Genomic DNA, 19,700 nt, shown 5'->3' with positions numbered 1-19,700 from the left:
TTATTTTTGAGTTAACAAGTCTGCAGTTTCTTAAAGCAAAAGTTTCCACATTGAGCTGTATTAGAAGTATGGAGCAGAATTTTATTCTAATGAACACACTGTATAACATATCTGCATCAGCAATGGAAAATAGCCTCTTAATGCAGCTCTTCTTTTTCCAGTGGAATTCACAGCCTACAGCTGAGTAACTTCACGGCTAATGAAGGGTGCATAGAACAATTGAAGTGCCTGAAATGGATCAAAGGATTGACATAAATATATTGTAAATTGAGAAGAATAGAATAGGCATGTTAACAAAGAACGATAGCTCTGTTTGTTGCATTTTCAGGAGTTCTGCAAGGGCACAAAACACCTAGAATATTGTCACGTCTCCAATTGCCCTCAGCTGACAGATGAAGCTGTGAAATATTTGGCACTTTACTGTCACAGACTAGCATCTGTCAGCATAGCTTGTTGTCCAAAGGTATGTGTGTCCACAGGTAAGAACTGGGACAGTAATTTTGGCATTGCTATTGCAAAGAAATACATTTTATTTCATTTAAAAATTTGACCTGCTGGAATCTATGTCTCCTCACAATTCTACAATGCACACATCTAACTTTAAAATCAGAGCCTAAGTTCAACCGACTAAAGTTCTGAGACTTGGTTCTTTAGAGAATTTGGCATTCTTCTAATGGTTGCAGATAGGACATAAAGGTGTCTGTACTGGATCAGGTAAAAGCTTCTCCCTCCTTTATCCTACAGATATTTTCAGCTTCTGGTGTTTTGGGTGATTCCAAAAACAGTGTCTTTGTTTTAGTAACTTTTAGTGTTTTCACGCTTTGTTGTTGTTTCTGAACCCAGGTAAAGCCAGCCCTGTTAGACTCTGCCTAGCTCAACTCTCCGCCAAGCCTCTTAATATAACGCATAAGAAAAGCTAGATGCCTAAGGAATACATTTTCAAAAGCTGGCATAAATGCAAGCTCTGTAACCAGAGATGAAACACTGCTCGTAACAGATGAAACTGTTCGTAGCAGCATCCAGTCTGGAGAAACTGGCTGCTGAACCACAGTTACATGCCTCATGGACGCACTGTATGCCCTCTCCTGGATGTAGGCCAAGAGAGTTGCTCTGGGTCTTTCTGGCCCTTAGTTTATATCTTACGGATACCCACAGCACACCATTAATTATTTTATATATGGGTCTCACTCTCCTGTATCCATTGCTTTTTGATAGATATCAAGCTATTTTTTCATGATAACAGTAATAATAGAAGTTGTACATGGTTACAACATAGTTAAATTAGGTATTTTTTGCAAACCTCACTTTCCATTGTACACCTTATAGACATATCACACACAAAAAAAATAGCATAAAATATCAGTGGATACATTTAGGCTGGAAATTGGGACAGTTTGGGATAGAGGCAAAGTATCATGTAATGTTAATTCCCTTCTTAAGAAGGGAATGAACTGGATCATATTTTGTTATTCCTTCAAACAGGGACAAGAATTAAACTGAGTGACATAGTAATCCCCTTCCAACACTTTGTTTCTAAGTAATATCTTCTTCTTTAAAAGGTTAAAATCTGATCTGTTAACTACCATATTCAGAAAAGAACATCAAGACTTTTTAAAATAAACCTACACAGAAGTTTACAAGATTTTTTTTTCTTTCTTTTGACTTGAATCCAGCTTGCAACTCCATAAAATGAGCTGGGTACACCTGTGTTAAAACTAATGGGTGATTCAAATCCTTTGGCAAACTCTAGTATAAACTGAGGGGATCCAGCTGCTACATAAAGAAATATTTTCCACTGAGAGACTGTTTAAAGATGTTCAGGAGATTAAACTAAGAATGAACCTTTTCCAAAGGGTATACGTTAATACATCTGACGGTCATGTTGTGCAGTATCAGATATATATATATATATATATATATAACAACAACACAAAAACAACTGGATTAAAACAAAAAACATAGCAAGAGAACATGGAAAACACCATGTGGAAACACATGTCCAATAAGAGTGTTTGGGCATGTGCTGTGCAAGTTACTGTAACATTAGAATAGCTTATCACTTTAATCACATCTACAGGGGCAAATTAATTTTCATTGAATAAACCCCATTGGCTTCAGTGAAAGTGCAGTGAGCCTCCCTGTCATGTTTCTGTCCACCCAGGACAGGTACAAGTCATTCTGCAAATGATGATACCATAAAATATTCAGCAGTGCAGTTCAAAGTCTTATGCAAGGAATGAGCCTGATTCAAGAGTAATCAGGCTCTTAACTTACTTCATAGGGAGAAAAAAAAAAAAAAAAAAGTGAAGTTGCTCTGGGAAACATATCCTGTACATGAAAAAATACAGCAAGAATTGAAAATAAATCTCTGGTTCAATAATTCAGGTATTTAAATAGCAAAGCTCCGAAGACACCGTTCAACGGACAGTGAATTCTGTAATTCAGTCCTGTGGAGGGATTAGCCTTAAGTGTGTGATGAATGTAGATTTCTCTTAAATGTATTGATACTGAATATTGAGTTCGGTCAGCAAATTTTGTTTATTTCAGTAGGAATATTAGTCTATTTATTCACCTTGTAATCAATTTATTAATCTATTTTGGATCTTAACATACCTAAATTGGAATTTTCTGTCCCACAAACCAAGGTCCCAGCTTCCTCTTGCCTCCTTGTTCACCTGAGATTCTCACGCAATTGGCTGTTCAGTGCTAGTGAAACACACTTCTCTCTCCACCGTTCCACTTCACCGGGGTCAGAAACATTCTGATTTTAATCAAGTATCTTTTAAAGGTCTTTAGCAGGTCCCCGCTTGAGTTTTGGTCCTGACTGAACAAGGCTATTAAACTGTGTCAGTTTATTCCTGACTGTTCCCGCAAAGGTCAGTGGGGCTTTTAAATAACTTGCATGAGTGCTTTTGTACTTTGAAGACTCAGCATCTCACGTGTTTCTCAAACAAGTCTTCTAGCATTAATGGCTATGAATATCATTTTAGAAAAACGGAACTGTGAGGTGAAACTAAGCAGCTCTACTTCAGAGCTAAACAAACACAACTACATGTTAGTAAGGGTTTGCTATGAGACTCATTTGTAACAGGGAACCAGGATACAAAAGTGGTGTAACTAAACTCTAAGCACATCCTAATAGTTCAGTGAGAACAATGCAATACCAGGAAAGGTTAAAGGCCTTTGCATGTACCACATGCAAAATCATGAGGTTGGGAATGTTAAACTACTCTGATTAGGTGAAAAACATCCCACAGGATTTTAGACGGTGCTGAAATCATGTTTAACTAATATCTTATATGCTCCTGATATTTAAGTGACAGTTCCTGTAGAGCCTCTTGCAGAGATTCAGAATTCTGTTGTGCCAGAAACTTTATTTCCACAAGGTTATTTTAAAACATCATTTTCCCACAAATCAGACACTGAAATTGTGTGCTATGTTGTTTTATTTTTCCTTCCAGCTGTTCAATAATCTTCTAACTTCTGTGTGCCTTGTTGCTTCATTTACAGATGACTGACACCTATATACAATACTTGGCCACAGCCTGCCTTTATCTCCACTTCTTGGATGTTTCGGGTTGCATTAATCTTACAAAGCACTGAAATGTCTTTGGAAAGAGTGTAAGCAACTCCAGACTCTCAAGATTCTGTACTGTAGAAATATTACCTAGTAAGAGGATATTTCCTAATCTTAATTTAGGTTTAAACCCAAAAACATAACGCCTGTCTTCGCTGACATCTTCTTGCTCCTTTGATCTTCATCTTGCTCCTTTATTTGGGAGGGGTGGGGAGGTTGGGGACTGTCCACATTGTTGCCTTAGGATTTGTATGGCTCCGTGTATGTATCTACATACTCTAGTGTCAGTCAGAAGTGAAGAGAAATAGGGACACCATATATCTTTACGGCACAAAAGGTTCTTTTAGGGAAGTTTATACAGACACAGGGTATCAACTCAAGGAAACGTGGAATTTGAGGGAGAAAACCAGGCTGGACCTAATATGCTCAGCCATCGCACTGAGTACTTGAGCCCACTCAGAGAGTTTGTGGGAGCCTGTGAGAGCATATTTCCCAACAACTGAATGTTAGTATAGGGCAGAAGTAGATCTGAGCATTGTTGTGGACCTGTGTTTAAAATATAGCATGGATACAGCGAATGAGTCAAGGTATCGTTAGCGTAGTTTCATGAAGTGAAACATACAATTGGAAAAAACAGGTCATTTACCACAGCACAATCCAATTTTCCCACTGTTGTAAATGGACCTGTACTCTTGATTCCCCATGGAGTCTATTTTGGTCAGATTTCAGTTTGAGTTTTCAGCTCTGTGTCTCCAAGATGCAGATCCATCGCCCTTCCATTGTGTTTAAGAGCGTTAACAGAGCAGTCACCTTACACCTAGAGCTCCACAGTGGCCAGCCACTCCAAAGGTACTGAAATCGTTTGGAAAAGAGCTAAAGTTTAAGGAGGGTTGACAATTCTGTGTATATAACTGAATCAAGCTTTATTACTTCAACAAGAGTAAGAAATATGTAACACTAGATTATGTAGAGAGTGTCCACACCAGGAGAATGCTAACCCCACTCCTACAGTGCTTACAAGACCACTGTAGATAGAGCACTCCTTGCTAAATCATTCCAGGGTTTAATAGTCACTTTAGAGACTACAAAACTCATGCAGATGCTTAGCAACTTAAAAGATATTTTATGTGCTTCATGCTTTCCAAACCCTCCTTGGTTTACTTCCCTCTGCCTCACCACAGACAATTCTGCTCTCATTACTTTTTTTTTTTTTGGTCAGGCCTTTTTTTTTTTTCCTCTCTGGCTTAGCTTTCTTAATGTCATTTTAGAACTTTCTTCTCAAAACATCTACTTCTAATTAGATTGCTAGCTATGTGTTAGCTATGGAAAGTGTTTTGAAGGATTGGTATGCAACAGTAGTAACTGAAAAAAAATATTCTAAATATACTACACTTCATACTGAAAAAAAATATTAAGATACTTTTAGCTTCCTAATTACTTTCTGACTTACAGATTTTCTCATATAAAGCCTCAAGGGATTTTCTCTAATCCCGGATTACTGTTGTTGACTTTCTTTTTCTGTGCCTTTATATCTTTGTTTAGAGCACTAGGCAGCCCTTCTGAGCTCTGGTTGCTTATACATTTTCCTGTAGAAATTAGATGTAATAGGAATGAAAATCTGAGCAAGTTCCAATTTGTTTGGTGTGCCATGATCAAAGAGCTGACTTGATTTCTCAGAAACACACTTGCAATAGTGTGGATTTTGCAGGATGACCCAGGACCGTGCCTCTGCCTGAGTCCTGTATGCTATGGGGTCTCTGAACATCTTGATTAAACTCTTCTGACTCAGCCAAGGAATTTCCCAACTGGTTATTTTTACTGTAAAGAAAGCCCTAGAGAGTCACAGATTTTTCAAAACAAAAAGCAGCCCTGAGACACACATCTCCACCCAGTGTTATCTTTCCCCTTTTTGTGATTTTTACAACTAGGAAAACTACCAAGTTTACTTTCTCAATCTTGATTTTCTGGTATGTGATGGTGGTTGGTTCTTTGCTAGCTAGCCTCAGGCTCTGATCCTTTGCCCTGTATGTTCAAAGACAGGAAACTCTTACCCTGTGCAATTTGAGTCAGGTGGCTCAACCATGTAAAATAATTCAGTACTGAAGGTTCTTTACTTGTTCTTTCTAACACAACTGAAGAGCCTCCCTAGACCTAGGCAGGCTGCAGAATGCACTGACTATGTCAAGATCAGAGTGGCTTTTCAACTGCCATTAAATGCAATGATATTCAGAAAATAGAAGGGAGTTCACAGTTAGATTCAGATATATTCTACATCTTGTATATGTCACACTTTCTAAAAAATCTTTTTTTATCGTTCAAAGTCAATATTGGGAAGATATTGGCTTTCTGCCAAAAATTGCATCAAAAACATAGTAAAATATGGCAGCGATTCTAAGCTGTTGGTCATATTGCAGCAGGTTTTAAATAACGACATCAAAAGCAATGACAGTACAGTCACTTCCATGTCACAATGTACTTTTATAAAGCTATGTACTTCATTCACAACCTGAATGTTTTTAGTCATGAAATGTAAGTAACAGATTGTCACAAAAATGAACAACGGGTCCTCATTCTCTGTTTTCAAGCTAACTCCTAAAACTTTATTCAGATTCTTAGATATTCACAGAATGTATTGGAAAAAGCTGTTTTCAGGTGTAATTTATATACTACAGGCACGAAATGTACATTTCAGAGACATTTTGTTCCCTATTCAAGGAGATGGAAGAGATACCTATGTAAAAAATTAGATGAATCTGGAGAACTAAACATGCTAGTGGCTTTGATTCTAAATTAGCAATAGAAGAAATGTTTTTAATTTGAAGTTGCTATCTTATAGCAAAATCTATAAATCATGTATACTTCATTTTGCCAAAGGAATTCCCCATTATTTATTATGAAACACTAACCAGTCCTAGCAGACGTCTTAATTGAATGAGCCTTGCAAGTATCAAGGCATATCTCATGTACTGTCACATAACTTTTTCAAAGCTTCATTTTTGCCATTAGATTAAAATAGAGAACATATGCAACCACAAAGTTCTTGAAGTTTCAGTCCAATGCAGCTTCATAGGAAATAGTTATGAGCATAAAAATTGTCCATTCTTTCCAGTATCAGGTAGCATTTGAGATTATTATTTGCCAGCATACTAGCCCGGTGCCAGGTTTATTTAAAAATTAAATTTAAAAATTGGCCTATGGACTGACAATCCTGCTGCATATTTCTGTATCTAGAGGCTAATGGTCTTTTAATTAATGACACAAAGAATCGTGGATAATCTAACTGTGGGACTGATACTGGTGCAATTTATTTTTCCTATTAGAGGAAGGGAAAGCCAACTCACCACGTTTTAAAATGTGGCTTCTGTAGGAAAAGATTGTGTCAGTTGTGATTCACTGAGGAGTAATCCTGCGAGAAGCAGCACATTGACATCTTTAGAGAAACTTCACTTCACTGTAACATTCTCATTCAACTTCAAAACACCAAGTACTATTTAAAGGTAGCTGAAGTGCTGAGAAAGGTGTGGGTCTCTATTAACCTTATGGAGTGCAAAACGAATGAGGAAATTTGGCATCAGAATGAGGAAATCTGGAAACTGCCATCAGAAGGCCTTGCTAACCAGAGCAGTGCTTCTAACCAAAAAGGCATCAGGTACGCTACAGTCTGGTTCTACCAAAAGCTGCTCTTTGAGAGCAGAAGTAAATGCTTCCTTCTTTTTGTCAGCACTAATATGAAGCCAGTTCCATTTCTTTTAACCTCATGAGTACTTCATTAACAAATGACTCATTAACAATTACTTTTACAATTTCTGCCTTTTAACTGGAAATGACATCGCTTCTTAACGGCTAAAATATATTAGACATTTGGAGAACATTCTCATTTTTGGTTTTGGTTTGCTTTGGTTTGGTTTTTGATGGTTGCTGTTGGTTGGAAAGGAGATTGCAAGAACTCTATTTTCTTGAAAGAGCAAATATTTTCCAGTATTCAGGTCTCAAGACACGAAGGATTTGGGAGTCCAACACCCGTGTAACCAGAAATGAAGACAGCGTACACGAGTTGGTAAAGGGCTAAGAAAACTTAAGTTTTCTTCTGAGACAGCAAATAACACAGTACTGTCTTCTCACTCACTGTAAATTGATCTTCACATGTGACATGGGCAGAAACTCCACTGCTAGATGGAAGCTCCCGGACTGCCATGTTTCAGTTTTCATGTGCACTTGAATTGGATATCCTAAAATAGTACAGCTACAGTAGTCGACATGAACCTCAGAATACTCCAAATTTTATGTCATCTGACCACTTCCTGTAACCTGAAGGATGCTTGCAGGATGCTTTTTGCTTTTACTGCTAGCTGCCTTGTCTCCACATGCTTCTGCAGCTTAGTTTCCCATGCATTTTTACTACAGTTTCTCCATGTTTAGAGTTTTCTTTTCCAAAACTCTTTATTCTTGATTTTTTTTTTAATTATTTTTTTGGTAACCTCACCTTATCACCTCAAAACCTCTGCTTTAATTATAAGGGACCCAGTCAAACATTTCTGAATTTTGGAACAGCTCAGAAGTCAGACCACGATGCAGAACTGTATTTCCTGGCTAACCCCTCTCAGTAAAGGGACTGAAACTTTGTGTAAGGATTGAATTACTTATTCCAATATTGCTCAAGCCATGGTTTTGGTCCAGTAATTTTGTCTGTCTTATACCATGAGATACTTGCTTCTAAAGATAATTGTAATTACTGACTGAAATGCTTTTATTCATCAGTGTGCTCATTTAAGATACCATATAAACAAATAAACAGGCTCTATCATGGTACAGCGTATCTTAAATAAACAATGTATTTTGCCATGTGTTGATGATTAACGAATGGCTGTTTCTGGCAAACTAATCAACTGTAGCTCCAGGCATGGGACAGCAAAAGTTTCCAAAAAAACAGTAACAGCTCTCCCTATACATGCTTCAGACAGGCACTATACATTAGTTTCCATGAAAAACAGGAATTTGGACTTGGATGAGATGATTTTTATTTTATAGCTTAGAGCTTATAGCTCATATAACTTGTGCACACATTCCTCAGCGGCGCAGGCCTCCCTAATATAAAAACAGATCCAGCCTTGTGTTCATGTGGCTAATACAGTGTGTCAGTGTTCTACCTAAAAAAATATAAAATCTCCTGCCGTGGTTGAAAAGGAGCCCTCCCCGCCTCACTAATTGTGTTCCTTTTCCAACCCTCCCCACTTGCCCTTTCCTGCTGTGGTGGCCCAAGCATGACAGCTGTGTATGTCTGGCTCTTTTGTAACCACCTTCTTGGTTTTCGCTTTGGAAAAGCAAAAAATAATAATATTACTAATATCGTAGTGACATTACTGTTGGATAACAGACCATTTCCGTTTGGATTTTTTTTTCCTAGTGCTGTCTATACACCGTATACTGTATGAGCTTAGGAGGGAGGAAGGCTACCATGCAGTGGCTGTGACACACCAGGCCAGGCTGAGTTGCCTGACGAGGATGGGAGATGCGGGGAGCCGGCTCTTCCCCAGCCAGCACATGCGTGTGCTCGGCCCGGGGGAGCTTTCTGGCCTGCAGACAGCGAGGCAAGAGCCAGAGGGGAGGGAGGCTGGGGGGCGGCTGCTCTGTGCAGCTGGGAGCAGGCCAAGAGCCAAGTTGCAGAAGCGATGGAAAGAAACAGGCTTTCAAAAGACTGCAAGCGATGGGTCGAGTTTCTTCAGCTCGGGGAAGCCAATGGAAGCTGCTGGGCTGATAGGGAGACACGGTGCCTGGAAAGGAGGGAGAGGGGAGGGTTGCTCATGAACTTATTTTTGAGGTCTGTCTCAGCAGGCCTGACTTTCCCCCGTTTCTGTGTTCTAACAACACTGCAAGGGGGCAGTGGCCACAAAATGCTGGGGCAGATCAGAGGGGTCACAGAAGTAGGAAAGAGGTGACAGCTACTGGCTGAGTAGGACAGGGAGCCATGGCACAGGCTGTGCTTTTGGGCCCCGAAAGCGATCCTCTCCTGGATCAGCTACTGCAGGCTCCCCAGTCAAGCCAGAACAAACGCAGATGAGGGCCATCAAGGCTGTCAAAGGGCTGGAGCACAGGGTATGAAATGAGCACCCAGAAGAATTGGTTTGTTCAGTCACGAGGAGAAGGCACGGGGCGGGAGAGGCCTTATGGCTGCCTGCAACGCTGGGATCAGGGGATACACAAGAGAGGAGAAGGTGAGACTCTTCTCAAAGGTGCACACTGCTGGGATAAGAGGTAACAGACACAAGCCGGCATACAGAGCGCTCTGATTCCACACAAGGAAACTATTTTTTAATCGGTAGGCTGGTCAAACGCTTGAACCAGATCCCAGAGAGGCTGTGCAATCTCCATCCCTGGAGACGTTCAGGGCTCAGCTGGCACAGCCATGCCCACCTGGTCTACTTGGAGCTGGTTCGTGCAGCACCAGGGCTAAGTGATCTCCACAGCCCCTTCCAACCCAATTTATTCTGTGACTCTGATCTAATTACCATCTTTCCTAGTTTCCACGACACCTCTCATAATATTGAGAGCTTCAGTTAAGACAAAGAAGCTCTTAGTGTGCTTTGTAGGAACAGCCTCTGCAAAATTTTTTTCCTCGTCATATATATTGTTTTAAACTCTTGCTGCAGGCAAGCTGCCTTAAAATATACAGCCAAATCGGAGGAAGAAAAATATAACGATGCTGATCCTCCTGCCTGGCTTGGGTATGTCAGGGGTGGTAACACCTTCACCAAAAAACACAAGTCAGAGCCTGACTAAACAAACTCTTCAAAATGAAAAATGAAGAAATCGTGCAACACCTACAGCTCAAGGTTGGTGTTGTAGTTGGGTTTTTATTTATTTTTTTCCCACAAGAGCATGAAAAGAACACAGTATTTTTCTTAAAATTAATCATCCTTTAATAAAAGACTGTTTATTGAATTAGTAAGCATGCATTGTGAACCCTTCTTGCAGCACGTATGCCTTCAAGCAAGACAGCTGCGTTGAAACGCATTACTAACTTTCAGATGTTGGTTCAAGCTGTCTTCATCTTTCAATATGGAGAAGTTTTTGTAGTCTCACGCAGAGTAAGCAATAAAAAAATCTGTATGTGCTTGGGGTTCTCGTTTGCCAGGAAGGTCTTCTCCAGAACATAAACACTCAGACTTCCCACAGAATTTCACACTCGTCAAGTGGTGTTCTTGAACAAGGAAGCACAGTGACTGCCTATTTGTTAATACACAACTGTACGTGCACATTTAAGCACAGTTTTAAGCACAGTTCTACTTTTCAACAGTCACTTGTGCACCCAGAGCACTAATTCTTACAAAGCCCTCTCAGGCTGCAAGTTCACCTCTCTAAGCCAGCTGATGGTTACATTTTCAGAGCTGAACTACAGGCTAGCTGGCAGCAGACAAAGCCAGGAGCTTCAAAGGAAAAGGAGCACAGATGAGAAAAGTATTACAGACTAATTTTTCTCCAGCTGTAAGAACATGGTTTCCCCTGAAACGGGCCATAAGCATACACGGGATATGCCCTTCAAATCATGATTACTGATAACCCACTAATCTTTCCTTGTCTAGAGATATAAAGTTTCACCTCATTATAGCAAAAGAAAGCACCGCTCAAATGTCTTTGGCGGAAACTTCCAAACATTTAACTTTCTTCAGCTCATTCTTGATATTTTATGTTAAAGTTCTAGTGGTCTCAGCATTTATTAGCTTAGAAGGAATATAGTCAGAGTAGCTTCATCGGTAGCAACATTTTTCTGATGGCTTACTTAAACTTGTTGTAGGAAATAACTGGCTGTCCTTACGTTTAATTACAGCACGTTTTAGAATATGAATGCATTAGCTTGCTGAATTTTGAACATGGAGGAAATAACATGCTTTCTTACTATGTTTTCCCCTAAATAGCTGATGCAGCAGTCCCAAAAAATAAGACCTTAATTGCTGAGGCTGACCATCTTTGTATTCTGGGTGAATAATGGAACCATTGAATGGACTCAGTTTTGTGAAATATCTACTACGCTTATTTTCAAATACAGTATAAATTTAGGAGTGCTTCTTTCACTTTGTCTGCTGTTATGCTCAGGAAGTAATAGTTTCAAAAATTTTTCAGGAAACCTAAAACCATTATACATTTATTAAATGTATGTCTTTTAACAGTAGTATAATAACTTTTAGTAATAACTAGTAATATTATATTGCTTTTAGTAATTATATTTTTACTGTTTTATATATTAGCATATTAAAATATATATATAATTTGCCACAGACAACAATGCCCACCCCATCCAAGCAAACAGTACACACAAAGGGAAACTGTGGAATTTTTTACCACCCTTAATTAAAGTAAAAATACTGCCCTTCTGCAGAAAATTAGCAAGGGGCAACTTCCCCTTTTGGAATCCGAAAGGAAAGGAGAAGTTCATTTTATGTTGATTATGATCTAAAGTACATACACACATATTTAAAACCTGAGCCGACACTCAAAATTCTTCTACTCTCCATCCACTCAGTTGGCAGGTATTCCTGCATTTCAGTTGTAAAATACAAACTTCAGTACTTCTTTTACAAGGGGCCCTACATAAACGGAAAGGCTTTTAAAAGCTCCGTTTATTTTACTGTGCGTTTGTATCACAGTAACACAAAGTCCTCCATAAAAACAATGGTCTCTTGTGCAGGGCACACAAACTTCCCTCGCCTTCCTCTGCCTTTCTGCCTCCAAGAGCTTAGAGTCCGGTCACGCAAGGCTGATAGTAAATGACTGGAAACATATCAAACAGATTAAATTAATTAGCCCAATAGCTTCCAATAATAGCTTTTATTTTAGGAGAACATTCATATGGAATCTTATCTGAAGTCCTGGTGGTGGAGTGTTCTTTCTTGAAATCAGCCAGACCTTTTGCACTTTTGAGAATTTATTTTTAAAGTTTTTCTATGTAGACAAATGGTAGACAGAGATAGACTTGCTAATTCTATCCACAAGTGGTTCAGGACAACATGGAATGGGTGTCATCATTTCAGACTAATAGTTTGACACATAAAGTGCCCATTGACAAGGCAGAAACTGCTTAGGAGTTAAACACAAAACAAGAAGGCCAAGTAAGAATTACAGCTCTGAAAGTGGTTTTATCCCATCCAAAATACACAATTTGGTTGAAGAAAATTCTCCACATTTTGCATAAACCAATATAAGTCCCACAGGAAAGATATATTTCTATAAAATTTATAATATAGCTTGCAGAGCAGATTACCTTAGAAGTAAATTTTCATATTTTCAAATACCAGGTGTTGAAAGTGCTGTTTTTGTGTTGTTTTTTTATAGCCCCCAACTTTTATTTGAAAGTTACCAGCTTTTAGACTGACTTGGATATACAAATTTTGAATATGTTAAATGGTGTAATTCCTAAAAGACAGTAAAAGTAAACAAAACCTGTTAACAACCAGCCACTGTCACAGGCAAATCTTAGTTTAAAAAGCCCTCATTTTAAATAGTGTTTGTCTCCTATAAGAATTCGTATCAACAATGTTTCTTAGTTTTAGAGAAATGTTCCTTTACAATTTCTTGATTTGATCGCTTTGGCTATTTTGCCTTTATGAAACCTTCAGCTTCACAGACTGGATCCAGCTTTGGCTTTTAAGACGTACTTCGCCACTTTCTGTGTCAGCCTTGATCCACTTGTCTGTTTCATTACTTTGATTCATGTGACCTGGAAAAGAGAGTTCTGTTTAGTTTCTTCTGGCACTCAGTAAACGTATCACTTTCATACCACCTTTTTTCAAGCTCCCTGGAAATATTTTCAATACTTTTTTTGGTAGAATTTATGTATATTTAACCAGAGCTTCTGACACTTCCTTTTTGACATAGTTCTTTGCATACATCCCACTTCCCATATTTTGTTATTACAGTATTTTTTTTACTGTGGTTTTTTTTATTATACAATATCATAGACATATTTCCTAGCCCATAATAAAAACCACATCAAACATGGGTCTGGTTATGTAATTTGAAGTTTTCATCACCACTGTAAACATGGAAAAGAGATGCTGTAGGACCTGATGATCCAAATGACTAGATGTGTTACTATTACTGCTTTCTTATGCTAATGGCTTAAAAAAACCCACAACCCCGAGATGTCTGCCTTCTTACATGTTTCATATAAACTTAGCAAGCAAGGTCACGCTCGGAAAAACTCACTGTGTAACAGACAAAGGAGAAAGTTCAACTTACCCTCATTTTACAATTTAGAAATTGGGGCCAAGAGAGATTAAGTGACCTTCCAAATTATACAAAAGACTTGTGACCAAATTGGGAATTAAACAGATTTTTAAAGTCCCAAATCAGTGCCTTTATCAGAAGATCAACCTTCACTCTGGTTTATTTTTACAAAGTATCTTTTATTATTATTTCAGTGTTCATGTGCCTGAGCGAATTCTAAGTTTAGAACTAACTTGAGCCTGGAATAGCATGAGAGATGGCAGGAAGGCAGATTCTGAAACAACTTTGCAAACATGCTCTGCTCTGACCTGTAACACAGCCGAAGTAAAATTTTGGCCATGTCAAAACCAGTGGCGAAACTCCAACTGACATCACTGCATTGGTTTCCACAACTCAAGCCAACGTGCCAGAATTTTTCAATTGCGTTTCAGCTTTTTGGTACTGCTAACTGGGATTACTTTAAGGTTACGGGCCAAGCCCACTTCAGTGCACTAGCAGGCTGAGGCACTGTTTAGAAATACAGGATTTTCAGAGGAGTCCAACGCTGACTGAGTTTGCCCATTGAATGAAGAAGTATTTCTGTATCCTTTGCTGACAGACTGCAACACGCCTTCAAGGATCACCACGCAGATGTCCTAGCACAATTTCTGCACTGCCGGCTACAGCAAAGTAGCAGGATTCTCAAGCACACCACACACTTACTACATCCATCCTACTCGAAAGGTAGGATCTGGAAGGCAGAATCCACAGTTCTATCCTCCATCTAACTATGGACTTCAAATAAATCTATGATGATCGTTAGCAAGTTGAACAAATGTGTTGTATTCTCATTCAACTGCCCAGAAAGCTTCTTTGAATGTGATTTGTACTAGAGTACTGTATCAGAGAACAGAGAACAGAAATGAACACAACTGTCTCTAGCCCTTAAAGTATTAGAACAGTCTGAATATTAAACAGGAAATAGTCTCCAGGTGTCAAAAATATGAACCAACGAAGTAATGCAAAGGAAGATTTCTGCTGATCCCTTAGCAGTCAAGCACTGAAAACACAGTTGTCTTTCTAAGGGGAGAAGACACAACAAATGCAGGACAACGATGTATTTTCAGGAAGTGTATATTGGAGTGCTTGGTCCTACTCGTTTCCCCCCTCTCATGTTTTTGTCACCATGTCTTGTACTTCTGCAGAAGGAACAAACACTGATGCACAGAATCAGCCCTGTTCATTTCATCCTGATACATTTTTGCTAAAAAGATGAAGAAGAGTTTTGAAGAAACACAGAGACAAATTAACGAGTCATTTCAATGCTTAGTTGTTGTCTGAGCTCTGTTTCTCATTTTGTATTTGCTACGTGAACTTAGAAAAATGTTTTGTTCCTTATGCTTCTTTTGGAGATTTGCCTGTGAAGGGAATGCAAAAATATAAGACAGCCTGCAGCAAACTCAGTATCAAGTTCCATTCCCCAGGGATGCAGATCTTCAAAGTATTTTAAGGTTATTAATCCTATTGCCAGTAGCAGGTTCAAATCAAGCTTCAGATATTTAAATAGCTTTGTGTAGGAGGTGCTAATCAAGCAACAAGGCTTAGCTGGAGACCTTTTGATCGCAATTTGGTCTTAGCTATACTCACTGCCCATACTGTGGGAACATAAGTGGATTTTGAGGATGAGTTTGCATTTTTAAATCATGAAAGCCAAACAACTGTTGGATTGAGAATACAAAACAAAAGGACTTCATTTCAAAACCCACCAGTCAAGACACCAGCATGAACTCAGGAAAAGGCAGATGCACCAGCATGCTACATGGCCAACTTCATAGCATAAGACTTGGGAAAAAGGAAGTTTTTTAAATGCTGTTCACTGATATTGTCAGCACTGTGGTGCATCTCAACAATGCTGTGAACAGCTTGAATTAAATGTAAGCTGAAACCAATAAAAATCTGTAGGATAGTGTCTCATCTAATGTATTTTTTAAAATTTGGACTAACTTCTTATTTGACTTGAAGGAATGTAATCGTTTCCAGATAGAGCCTTTTTTGTTTGTTTGTTTTTTGAGATATAACTTAAGGATCAAAGCTTCACAAAGGGACAGTGTTTAGAGGGAGAGTATAAAACTGTAAAACAAAGCTCTTCTCACTCAATGCTACTGGCAAAGATTCAATAAAAATTGCTTCTAGGAAAGAAGCAAAGTTTTGAAGAAGCGCCTTGAGAACAGAGAAAACAATGAGAAAACAGCAAGTAGTGTTACTCCTTGGATCAGAGCTGTAACTGAATGCAGCAGAGACAAGTCAGCTGCAGAGGGGGGAAAGGGAGTGGTAGGCTTTCGCAGCTGTTAAGTTTCAGAACCTTAAGTTGCAGCCGAGGGCTGATACAAGCTCTTTCAGTTATTTCCCTTTTAAAGGCAAGTTGTTTGCTTCACGATATTCACTGCCCCTGCAACTGTGTTTGTGTTTAACCCTGGAATTCCATGCAGCTAAAAATGTAGAAATTACCCTAAATGCTCCAGAATTTCTGATACCAAAAGCAATAAATACATCCGCAAAGCCTTGTACACGGTATAAAACCCTCATGCAGTCAGCTCTCTTCTTGCACATTGGCTGAGCTGAACCTCAAAGCAACCCCAAAGGTGAGCCCCCAACACTTCACAGGCAGCTCTCACAGTACCACGGGACAAGGAGCCGTTCTGTGAGCCGTGAGAAGTTACTGCTGAAGGAGACTGAGGTACAAACAATCTGTCTAAATCCCATACAGTCCAGAGAGGGATCCAGACCTAGCCTCCTGCAGACACAAAGCCCTCGTTATTTCAGTGCACGCCTGAGTGGATGCTTGTTGCGAGGAGAAAGGTGCCACTCACCACCAGCTACCTGGAGAACCGGACAGGGTAAAAAGACTGAACTGAGTTATTGGAGAAACCCAACAAGTCAGAGATAGCATGGTGGTGCCAATGCCCATCTTTCCAAAGGGATCCGATAACTGGACAGACTCACTCTCTCCAGAGGCACATGAAGAAGACGGCCATCTAATGAGTTCCTAGTCATTAAAAGAATAATTGGATGATGGATCAGTCTATACATTAGAGGCAACATGTATCTGGTAACTTTCACAGGAAAAAAAAAAAGTTAGAGAAGACAACAGGAGATTCCTCTCCATCCCCAGGACAGACATCTTAGGAAAGGTGTAAGTTAACGTGAAAGAGAGAGCCCTATTGTGAGTGTGCCTGGTCACCAGATAGCTCACAGAAACACTGTTTGGATATGGCTCAGTGAAGTGTTAGTGCTGTAGATTGGTGGGATTAGTAAGAAAAGCTAAGAAACCTGTGAACTGCTGCAGCTGTTGTCACGCTGGCTAAAATAAGGGAACAAATATGCTTCTTGACTTGGGATAAGAAAGACTTTCACAAATAATATGTTTGTTCCTTGTCAGAGGGCAGAAAGATATGAAGAGGGTGGTTTTCCAACCTCTTGGAAGTTTGTAGTAACCTGTGAAGACAAACATCCACAGTCACTGAGCAGCACCTGTGACACGGTGGGACTTTTACCAAGGAAACCCACACAACGACTGAAAACCAGATGGAGCAAGAGACCGCCAAAGTTAAAAGCTCACTCGGCTCCAAGTAGATGGATGGCATCAGGTCAAAGGTGGCTGCTGGATATGAACCTGGCACTGGAACTGGGACCAAGGGTAGAAAAAGATCTGGAATCAGATGAGTCACTGGCACCACTCAAGAGACAGAAGATTTACACCATGTAAATCTGGATTATATTCCAGTTAGATTTGGAAATTGATACCATCAGCTACAAGGATCCAAAGGAATGACTGCAAGACTTTTTCCAGTGAACTTACAGCTGTCAACACACAAGCTGGCAAAGTTTGCATGCCCACTAACTGCAATCATTTACTCCCCAGATTTATCCACCCACATGCCTCACAGCCTTCCTTGCAGTTCCTTTAAAGTAGGTGGAAGCAGATGGCCACATCGGCTTAGGACAAGAGGAGGCAGGGCTAAAGGCAATTTCCAGAGGATCCAATTAACTTGACATGCTTGACTGGGCTGTTTTTCAAAATCTGCAGTACTGCAAGTACTGTGTCCTCTCCTGACAGTTACTTACCTTACAATTACTACCAAAAAGCTTATCTTACTATTTAGCTAAGCCTTCTTTTCTGTAAGGTCAAATTGCAAGTTCTAGCTGCATCACATGGGTGCAGAGAACAATGCATTTTTTTCCATCTCTGCAGCAATTTCTTACATAGTGAAAAAGTTCACTTTCCCTCAGTCTCATTTTCTTTAGAAGAAAACAAGACTAGTTTTTATTCTCATGTTTTTAGGTCTCTGAGTATTTGTTCTCCTTCAAAGTCTCTACAGTTGTCCACATCCTTTTTGAAGTGGACTCAAAATTGGACACATTCCAGCAGTGTTACTAATGCTATGTAAAGCTAGGGGATTGAGTTTTACTGAACAGTTCTGTTAATACGCTATTTTTTATTTTAATTTTTTGCAGCTGTGTAACATTATTTCTTCCCATTTACCAATGTTTCTACTGAAACACTCCTTACCTTGGGAATGCATAGGTTCCTACCTTTAAACTTTGAACTTACATATCACTTACTTTTAATTTTAATCTTTCCTTTTAACATGCTCATGACCCTTAAGAGTCTCCTAAGCTTACACCTTCTAGCGGCCTTCCAGTACCTAAAGGGAGCCTACAGGAAAAAGTTGGGGCAGGACTCTTTGTCAAGGGGTGTGGTGATACGACAAAGACAAATGGCTTTAAATTATAAGAGGGTAGGTTTAGATTAGGTATCAGGAAGAAATTCTTTACCCTGAGGATGGTGAGGCCCTAGCACAGGCTGCCCAGAGAAGCTGTGGCTGCCCCATCCCTGGAGGTGTTCAAGGTCAGGCTGGATGGGGGCAACCTGGTCTGGTGGGAGGTGTCCCTGCCCATGGCAGGGGGGTTGGAACTGGGTGGTCTTTAGGGTCCCTTTCAACCATTCTGTGATTCTGAGCTCCTTTTCTGCTTAAATCACGGAATCACTTATCAGCCTGCTACCATTCCTAATTCCAAATGTAGTTCCAGATATAGTTAATGGTCTCTGCTGGCTTCTTAAATGAGCTGATTTAAGAGTACAGGCAGACCTGGAGAAATAGGGAAGGCAGAGTCATTTAGCAGCAAGACTTAAGGGCTTGAGAAGCCTGCAGAACATTCTCATAAGAACCCTCTCTTCCTACCCTCTTCGCCAAGGAACGTAAAAAAATGTCTTGACATGATTACCACCAGAAGTTACTGGTATTAATCAAATACTCTCAAACTAGATGGCCAAAGAAATGGTTTTACAGATAGACGTTGGAGCAGTGCTTAGCATGAAAAATCTGTTTTTATAACTGTCATACCACACTACAAGAGTGCCTACTGATGTCAAGGAAACAGAGGCCTTATATCTGCAAATTATCCTTGCCAAAGAGTGAACTCCCTGGCACTGTTCTCTACTTCCATCCCTTCCTTGACAAGCATGCCAATTTTGCAGGCAAGTCCTTTGCTCTTTGTTCTACAGAAGAAAACACCTTTTCACAGTCTCATCACCCTGCCTCTGAAGCTCTCACTCCAGGCTCTCATCTTCTTGCTTTGACTACACCCAGGTCTTTTCCTTGGCTATCTTGCAGAACCCTGGATGTCACTGCGTGGGGGACTGTAGCGTGCTGACCTCTTCACTCAGTGTGGAAGTGGGAGCCTTGAAGCAAGGTGAGAACATGGGTGATAGCTGCAGTAAGAGCAGGAGGGAAGGCCTTCCTGGAGCAGGTGATAGTGAGGTGCACATTCACTCAACTCACACAACTCTCACTGGAGAGCCTCCTCTCTAACCTCTCACACGATACTCCCAGAGGCAAGTAAAGCTTCCTGAAAGCAGCCA

General features: G+C 39.8%; 2 protein-coding genes across 2 annotated transcripts in view; one reads left to right on the top strand and one right to left on the bottom strand.

Moving 5' to 3' along the window:
• The window catches only part of FBXL13 (F-box and leucine rich repeat protein 13), a 52,728-nt gene that overhangs the window by 30,775 nt on the left and 2,253 nt on the right, over nt 1-19,700 (top strand). Inside the window, exons 5-6 of the mRNA XM_080575386.1 lie at nt 329-463; nt 19,453-19,531. Coding sequence (XP_080431512.1) covers nt 329-463; nt 19,453-19,531 — 214 coding nt within the window. The remainder of the gene's footprint in view (nt 1-328; nt 464-19,452; nt 19,532-19,700) is intronic.
• FAM185A (family with sequence similarity 185 member A) overlaps nt 10,409-19,700 on the bottom strand; it is a 51,954-nt gene continuing 42,662 nt past the window's right edge. The window contains exon 8 of the mRNA XM_080575368.1: nt 10,409-13,289. Within this exon, the coding sequence (XP_080431494.1) occupies nt 13,174-13,289 (116 nt within the window). The 3' untranslated portion in view covers nt 10,409-13,173. The remainder of the gene's footprint in view (nt 13,290-19,700) is intronic.

The sequence above is a fragment of the Anser brachyrhynchus genome, assembly GCF_964034855.1.
Source record: "Anser brachyrhynchus genome assembly, chromosome: 1".
Lineage (NCBI taxonomy): Eukaryota > Metazoa > Chordata > Aves > Anseriformes > Anatidae > Anser > Anser brachyrhynchus.
This window is presented reverse-complemented; position numbering and strand designations above follow the sequence as displayed.